The sequence below is a fragment of the Morone saxatilis genome, unplaced genomic scaffold (assembly GCF_004916995.1).
Source record: "Morone saxatilis isolate NCDOM2014 unplaced genomic scaffold, NCSU_SB_2.0 Contig12, whole genome shotgun sequence".
Taxonomy (NCBI): domain Eukaryota; kingdom Metazoa; phylum Chordata; class Actinopteri; family Moronidae; genus Morone; species Morone saxatilis.
This window is the reverse complement of record NW_023339674.1, coordinates 5,174,645-5,183,994: the sequence shown is the minus strand read 5'-3', so window position 1 is coordinate 5,183,994 and position 9,350 is coordinate 5,174,645. Positions and strand designations below refer to the sequence as shown.

At 38.2% G+C, this 9,350-nt stretch overlaps 1 protein-coding gene across 3 annotated transcripts in view; it reads left to right on the top strand.

Annotated features, from left to right (window-relative positions):
- Nucleotides 1–9,350, top strand: part of LOC118321748 (disks large homolog 1-like) — a 104,781-nt gene that overhangs the window by 80,842 nt on the left and 14,589 nt on the right. For all 3 annotated transcript variants that reach the window (XM_035653223.1, XM_035653225.1, XM_035653224.1), the window contains one exon: nucleotides 1,882–1,996. In XM_035653223.1, coding sequence (XP_035509116.1) covers nucleotides 1,882–1,996 — 115 coding nt within the window. The remainder of the gene's footprint in view (nucleotides 1–1,881; nucleotides 1,997–9,350) is intronic.

Sequence of the window (9,350 nt, the reverse complement as noted above, 5' to 3'; positions counted from 1 at the left end):
GGTGGGTGGGTGCGTGACCGTGTGTACCTCGAGTATGATTGAATTACTCAGGGTTAATTAGATTCTGTAGTCCACAGTAATGGTTCACACACACAGACACACACACACACTGAGACATCCTTCAGATAGGCTTTTTCAGGCTTATTGCCAGCGGCGTTGTCATCCGAGTGTTAGTTCAGAGGTTTCTGGGAAGCTGTGTGGCGTTAAGAAGACTAGAGGACAGTCAGTAAGGATTTATTACACACATATCTGTTTGTCGAGCCACTCTGAGTGAGAAATATCACAGTTTACTCTCATTTTGAGACAGCAATATGCTCGTTAAAAGTATATGTTTGTACTTTCTCTAAGACTATTGTCCTAAAATGCAACTTAGAGATCACATTATGTCATTTGTTTTCCACTTTGTGCATTTCCATAAATAATGTACATTTATAATTAAAGAGGCACAGTGGCATTTTTATGGCCACTAGAAAAAATGGGTCAGAAACTTAAGGGTTTTTGCAGCATGTAGCAAGAGGATACTAAAGCACAGGGCTGCTATGCTGAGTGTGTCATTGCACTTTGCATTGATTGGCCAACCGGTTGGTCTCTCACAATTTACTGCTTGTCATTCAAGTGAGATGGGGATACAGTTGTTCCTGGCAATTAAAGTGAAAGGGCTATTCATTGTTGCATTCATGCAAACCATTAGCAAATATGTTTGTGAAATTTGGATTTGCACAGGTTTGAGAAAAAAAAAAAGCATTCACGTTCTTTGGTTGCAGTATTAAAGTTGCTGTGCTAAATAATTTTTACTTTTGTGTGTTTCCAGTAGGTTAGTTGAATACCAGCCAATTAGCAAATATGAGCTAACCAATAACTGCAGAAGAACACTGCACCAGTGATGTCCACTGCTGAACTTTGAGAACTCAGTGTGCATGTATAATGTAGCCGATTTTCCACCTAGAACACAACATGTCGGCAGCTGAAGTCAGATGTGTCTAACATTTCTAGCTGTCCATGTCGGAAACGGTTAAGACTAAAAGACATTGATCGTCCCAGACCTCTGAATCACTGCCCACATGTCAGATTTGTTCAGCAATTCAAACGTGTCTGGTGTAGAGCCCATTGAAGGCTGTTGGTGCCGGTGATAGAAACAACTAACCAATCAGAGCTTTAAGATTAAGAAGGGGGATGTCATTTTTATACAGAGCTAGCAAGCTAGCAAGCTACCTAGCTACGTAGAGTTGTGCAAAATAGCAGCAGAAAGATTCATGAATGGTGGTTTTGTTCATGGGCATGCACTGCGTGATAAATTCATCTTAATGAATACATTATAATGTCAGTATTTATGAATATCAACACATTTTGCATTAAGAGATTTTTAGGAGCTCAAGTGATGTGTCTGAGTCAGTGTGTTAGCGTCAAACTTGCTGCATGTGTCCGTGTGGATGATTGTGTAAATGTGTGTCTTCATGATGATATTGACATGGACCAGGTCTGATGTAACAGGAGTTAATATTCAGATCAAACAGACTATTAGATTATGGCTGTAGAGAATCTGTTGACAGCTCAATGCTTGCGTCTGTATGTCCATGAGTGTTTGTGTGTGTAATAGGTCCCTTTGCGCTTGAACATGGAAAATAAACTTCCTGCAACTTTCATCACATCTCAAAATACACGTTGCACTTGTTGTGCTACACCGATTTGTAGGAAATGTGGTTACCATGCATAAACCTCCATGCCTCGGCTCTTCCCTTTGATCTACGTACTGTCATGTGGTTTCTGAGCTGCTGAGCAATAATGGAAGACATTTAATTGTTTGTATAAGCATTATTTTTATCACCTGAAGTCTAACCATGTTTGTCTTCTTTGTGTGTCTCTGTGTGTGTGTGTGTGTAGAGTACAGTCGTTTCGAGGCGAAGATCCATGACCTGAGGGAACAGATGATGACCAGCAGTGTCAGTTCCAGCTCCACATCGCTCCGCTCCACACAGAAACGCACACTTTACGTCAGGTAACACACACACACACACACACACACACAGTAGACAGAGGTGACTGATTGTCTAATGAGTGTCCTTCAGTGTGACACAACTACTATAAGGTCTTATCTCAGCTGTCGTCTAGGTTTTGTGTGTTTGAGAGATGCTGAAAGAGAGGTAATCACATGGAAAATCACAATTAGGTTGTCTGGCAAATACTGTCTAATGCACAAACACGTCCATACCCTGTCCGCTGTCTCGATTTCTGTGTGTGTGTGTGTGTGTGTGTGTTCCTGTGTCCTTGTGTCATTCTTGTCCTCGCCTGTCCTGGTTGTTCAGTCTTCTCTGAATCACCCTGTCCATCCTTAGTTTCCTCTGAAGAGCCCAGGAGCACCGTCAGTCCTAGACCACCTACACTTTTAAGATCCTTTCTTCACAAGAATCACAGCATTTGAAATATTGATTAAACGCTAGGTCGTCGGGACCAGATAAGTCACATTGGAGCTCTTGGGAGATCAATACAATGGAAAACAAAGAAGGGAAAAGCAGCTCTAATGTTCACACTAATGATTAAATCCACTGGTTAGGCCAGAAGGAGACAAGGAATGTTTTTAGGTTGTACCAGCCACAGTCTCTGCAAGGATTTGAAGATTTTAAGAAGTCTTTGGCTTTTTGTAGATGTGTGTTTAACTCGAAAACAATGAGCAGTCAAAGACCGAAAAGGAGGGTTGCCTTATAGTCAAGAAAAGGTTCAGGAGGGTTCAAGAACCATTTTAATTTGTGTGTTCATTGTCAGTCTTCAGACAAAAAAGGAGCAAAATAGCTTGTTAAGGAATTAAAGATTCTAATGAGGTTTATGGTTTTACAATAATACACAATATCTGTCATTATATTATCAATGTAGATAGTAAACAAAACTTGTTATAAAGGATTTTAATAAAGCTAGCTCTGGGTGGACATTGTGACAGACTGGTAACATCACCATAGGGGCTAAACATTGTATGTTTCACCATTTTTTTGTGTTTTGTTTTATTTCTGGGCAAAAATCCCAGTAATACAAAGATCAGAGGAAACTACAGCTGACAAGTACTGTGCATGAAAGGAACATCTGACCTGAACTGTGCAAGTGGCCTGGAAGGAAAAGATGGCAGCAGCAGCAGCCGGGTCAGAGTCACCTTGAACTACTCTCTCACAGGCTGACTCACACTCAGAGCAGCTCTGAGGTCAATCTGTACAGGAAGCTAGAGGCCAAAGGTCACATTCAGCCCTGTGGGAGCTGTAGTCCAACAAGTGTCAGAGATTTATCAGACAGACTGCTCATCTGATTTATCTGTCTGACTGAGAAAAAAGCTGACTTACTGACTTAAACCTGCTGTTTTATTGAGTATGTGACTGAAATATGATTCTGCTTTTTATTTCATCTCTTAGAGTGTGTTGAAGTCAACGTCAGTGAACCCAGACTGCTTTGTAAAAACGTTACATGACCTACTTGGCATACCCACCATTAAAAAAAAAAAATTCCCTTTGTGAAATGTAGATTTAATAGAAAAATATGAGGAGACATGACATTGCAGCTGCTTGCCGTCACCCTTGTTAAATTTTTAAGTAGTCACCCATAGGCGTGATTATCATTAGCATAAATTAAATTTGCACCCAGTGGTTTTGTTTGGTTTTGGAAAGGAGAAATGCCCTGTCCACAGCTCATTTGATAAAATCAGATGATGCCTGGGTCACAATGTTTATACATTGATTGTTTTTGTATGGTGAAAAGCACTTTGAGCTACATTTGAGTTAAATGGTGCAATAATAATCAACTTGAAGTATATTTAGCTATTATTTAGAAATGTAATTTTCTGCAAAAAGGGAAGATTATATTAATTATATTTTTTCAAGAAAACTTACACTACAAATATACATATAAATCTTTTTTGGTGCCATGAAAACTGTAATCACTTAGAGGTTGATCAGGCTTAGAGAGCAGTTACAGACATGGTTGCAGAAAAATAAGCAAAATATAATCAATGTCATGTAGAAAAAAGAACGTTTGTTTTTAGTCATTAGTATAACACAAAAAACAACAGATTCACAGACCAGAACAAAATTAAAGTCAGCTCATATTGAGTCTCCAGCATCAAATGTTAAAACTCAACAAGGTTTTTCTGCTTCAAATCATTTTTGCAGTGAGTTCCATAGAAAGAAAGCAGAGTACAAGTTCTTTTGCCTTAATTCAAACCTGAACAAACAGATAATAACAAGAATAAAAGTCTACAGCTGTGCTAGCAGCTCAATGAGGTTATATGTAGCACAGTTGTGCTTTGAGTTCATATTTGCATGCTAAATGTATACAGTGCCAATGTTAACATGCTAAGGGAAAATGCCCGACGAGGTGTCCATTATCAGGAATTAATGGAAGACGTGGAGGCCAGAACCATCCGAGTAGTAGTTTAGCATGTCAGCATGTTAACATTTCCTATTTAACCTTAAACACAAAACAGATATTGACAGAAATCATAATTTTTGCATCACAAGTGTAATTTTCACTTAAAAAAACTATTAAAATCATGCGTGAAATGTGACATTTTTGGGGGTCTATACCAAATAAACATGCTTTCTTAAATCTGGAGGACAAGATTTGTAGGTCAGAGTATCTCTGCAGCACTAAAATACTTCATTACAGTGTTTTGTCATATATTTTACCCTCATCAAAACATTACAGCTCTGATATTGCTTATATGATTGGCACTTAGCCATATTGCGCTTTCGATAATATTTCGATTAATTGTACAGCTTTAGTGGACACTGAACCACTGAATTTGAAATTTTTCTGTACATGACTGTATGATGCAGATTTAATAAGGAAATATGAATGCGTCAAATAATTACCATGACACCTCCTTGTAAGTTAATCACTTTACATTATGAATTTTAATGACCACGTTCCTCAAGTCTTGTCAAAATCAGGCCACAATCATTTCAAGGTTATATAGAATAATTTAGCAACCCCCCAACGGCCCATGTGATAAATCACTGTCATACATGAAGTTCCTGTATCTGGTTACTGCCCATAAATGACCAATCAGCATCCAATATTGAAAATGGAGTGCTCAGACTGGCAACTGATTGGACGAGGTGAGGCTGTTGGTGCGTGATAGATTGGGAGTGTGCTCTGGTCTGCTGTGTGTGTTCATGCATGTACATACAGTACGTGTGTGTGTGTGTGTGTGTGTGTGTGTGTGTGTGTATGTATAGTGGGATGCACTATCTGCATGTGTATAATGGATAAGACACAGACTAACCTTTCCTCAGAGGAAATGTCACTGACACAAGGTGACATATGTACAACTGTCCTTTGTGTGAAAGGTGTGTGTGTGTGTCCTCCCCTCTTCTTATTTTAAACCATTTCCTTTTTTAAACAGACTGTACGGCTCAATAGCTTGATTTTTGTAATTGTAGATTCAATGCGTAAAGATCCACCAGGAAAGGCAGGGTAGCTACAAAATAATGATACAGTCCCATCCCCAAAGTCCCCATTAAATGTCTTCACATTTGTTTTGTTTTTTTTATATACCGGTATCTAGCTGCTAATCTTACATTACAAGATTCATTAAAGAAAGGTTCAAGGGCCTAACAAACCTGATAATCACTCAGTTAGACCCTGCTGGCAACCCTATAGTGTATGAGTATTTGATCAATGGATTTATAACAAAACACTGAAACACTGATTGGGGTTCCAAAAGCCGTATGAAGGCTTAGACTCGTCTCTCACTGGGCACTGAAAACCTCGGCTGTACTGATCTCTGCTGCAGATATCAATTCCATTTTAAGTAAGCAAAATGCTCTGGAACATTTGCTTCTTGTAACTGAATATTATGGTTTTAAATTGCTTCAGGGCTTATTGAGAAAGTTGACTGAATGTGGTTTGACTTTTATACTGAGAATACATTATACTTTAAATTATAGTATGGTAACAACAAATGTTAAAGATCCCCTCCAGATACAAATAGTCTGCTAGGAGCAATAATGTGTGTTTGATATATTATATCCTGGCATCTATTCCTTTTACCTCATTAAAAATGTCACAAAATTACGGAATCTATGAATATATATTAAAATATAAGAATAATAATATAATATGTTTTCCTGCTGGACACAAGATGTCTCCTACTTCACTGTAAAGCCCATTCTCCCTGTATGTGCACTGGTGGATCACACTTGTTTAAGTTGCATACTGGACCAGGTTTTGACTTGATTTTCAATTATCTCAGACAAACTTTCCACTTTCAGCAAATGAATGTGAAAACAAACTCTGCTCATTCATCATTCTGCACAGTGAAGCTCAAACATCCAACTGTAGGAACAAGAAAAAAGACTTCACTCAAAATAACAGAAAATAACAGTATAAAATTACTTAGTTTTCTGTTTGACAGCACTATCATATGGTTGCTTTCCAGTGAATTAACCTGCGTATTCACCTCCAAATAAAGTGCTTATATGCAGTAATGTTATCTGAGTATTCAGGGAAAAGTTAGACTGCAGTGCAGTATGAGTATAGGTTGCCTGCTGTGCAGAAAACAACATTAACATCATATTTAATGTTGCAAATTTCCACCGCAGCCCAGTGTGAAATACGGCTGTTTTTGTTACAACCGGCAGTAATGAACCTGTGTTTCTTCACTCGAGTAATTAGATTTCAGAAGTTCCCACATAGGAATTAAAATGACTCCAACTGAGAGCTGGTAATTGATTCAGAGTTATATTTACATGTGGCCTTAATAGTAATACGATCCATCAGTGTAACCTGCTAGCTAAAAAGTAAATTTGGGAAGTGTGGAGCTCAAAATATTGCTGCTCTTATTGTTTTTACTATTTGTGAAAAGACATTATGAAGGAAAGAAAGGTTATTTATGCATCCACATCAGACAGCTGACCATTATTGTATGTATGCGTGGACCAACTAATGTAAATGCAGCCATGCACCTGATGTTTGCAGTATTTCTTGGAACCCTTTTATTGTGCTATTTTAGAAACATTTCAAATTATTGCAAAAACACCTTTTATCAATATTGAGGGCAAAATTAAATTGCAATACAGTTTTGCCGCTGGCTGTGCAAACACAGCATCAATATAGTACTGTACCACATGTATTTCCACAGGTTAACACACACTCTGGGATCAGGCCAGTGTAAAATATTACACTGCAGTAATTACTGTGTTCTTTCACTCGAGTAATTCGATTTCAGATGTTCCCACACAGGAATTAAACTGGCTGTAATTCTGAGAACAGGTAATTGATTTAGAGTTACATTTACATAGATGTGGCCTTAATTATACGACACACACTATCAATCAGTTTAACCTTGTAGCTGTAAAATCATTTGGGATGTGTGGAACTAATGAAATTGCTCTTGTTAGTTTTTTACTCTATGACTGATTTGAAGGAAGGAATGAAAGTAAAGGGCATCTGACAGCTGCTCTCTGCTGTATGTATGGACCTCCTAATGTAAATGTAAACCTGCACTTCATATATCCAGGATATCCTGTAACCTTTTACATACTGACGCCTGTAGGGGCGGCTGTGGTACAGAGGCAGAGCGGGTCGTCCCCTAATTAGAAGGTTGTTGGTTCGATCCCCGGCTCCTCCTGCCACATGTCGAAGTAACTGATACTGAACCCCAAATTGCTCCTGATGGTGTGCATCGGTGTGTGAATGGTATAAATGAGTTAGTTTCTGTTTGATGGGCTTTGCCATCACTGAGTGGATGTGTGTGAAAGGGTGAATGTGGCACATAGTGTAAAAGCGCTTTGAGTGGAAGACTAGAAAGGCGCTGCACAAGTACAGGTCCATTTACCATAAAGAATCTGACTTTACACTGAGGTAAATACTATTTATAAAAGTCAAGTTTCTTTTTGTCTGTTTTCTGTTCCATTTGTGGTTCTATATCAGGACACAAACATTAGAAAGTTGCAGTTGACACTGCTGCAACAGAAACTCATCACATTACAACATTTTGATAGAAAACAGAAGAACAACAAGGAACTGTAGTCATGGTCACCTGGGTAAGGACTAAGCATGTTATTTGGTGTTAAGCCCAGCAGTTTATGTTCAAAAGTAAGAATTTTTAGTTTTTTGCATATAATAAAAATTGAGCCAAAGGATTGTTAAATGCTGTATTACTGCAGCTCTTATAGCTAGAGTTATGTTGCTTCCAGAGCAGAGGAAGAGTAACAACAAAAGTCCTCATATTAAAAATAACTGTGCCTTTTCACTACTAACACACCTTTGTTTAAAAAAACAAAATAAAACAAAAAAACGACTCCTTAAACCCAGAACACAACTTGTCATCCCGGTGTCTCATTTATTGATGCATATGATTAACTGTAGAACCTAATTCCACCACCAGGGGGCGTGTGTAATGCCCAGTAAGCAGCTGTGTTATATCATGGTTATGGGTGTGTCAGCTGATGTAAGCCAGCAGATGTATACAGTACATACTGTAGCACTGCTGGTACTGTACCTATGAAGTGCAAGGAGTTCACACTGAGGCCAAACAAGTTTCAGTCTGTGAAATATGAAACTATATGAGTGGGAAGATATTAATACAGATAAATAATGCAATACAGTAGTTTGATATAAAAGCCTCTCATATGAAATGATAGCCTATTGATAAGGCATAGACAGATGTATTGGTCTAGTATAGTATTAATAGCAGTAGTTGGAGCTGTAGGCTTAATCGCTGTAACAGATAGTATCAATAATGTAGTGTTACTTTATTCTATCAGCTATTGGCAGCTTCAGTCCAAAAGTATTGGTGCTGGTGTCACCTTTCAAAAACCCAGAGGTGATTGGTTTAACTCTGGTACTTTGGATATCCACCGAATAAGTAGGTACTTGTGCTGTGTAGCACTGTTAAATTTAGCTTTTATTTTTTCAAAGTTAGGCTTAGATGGATGTCGAAATCAACAGAATTAGATCAAAGAGCGTCACTCCACTTCTGTTTAAGTTGCCTATTTTTACCATTACATACAGCATGTTATGACAAGTGTTTTACAATTCTGAGTAAGATGATTTCATTCTCCAAACCAAGGAAATTATGAAAATAAGGGCAAGTATTCATCATGTTGCCCCATAATTTTGTTCCTACATGATGAAAGAGCTAGTGAAAGAGCTTGTAGAACATTAAAAGTGTCCACTGACACCACAGAGGTGGATTAGCAGCAGCACTGAAGGGTTTTACTAACGCTGTCTTAAACACCATGGACAAAACTTACTGGCTGATATCTCAAAGTCAAAGTCAAAGTCAGCTTTTTTGTCAATTACTTCACATGCACCAGACATATAAGGTAATCGAGAGGACGTTTCTCACTCTCCCACGATGAAACAGATAG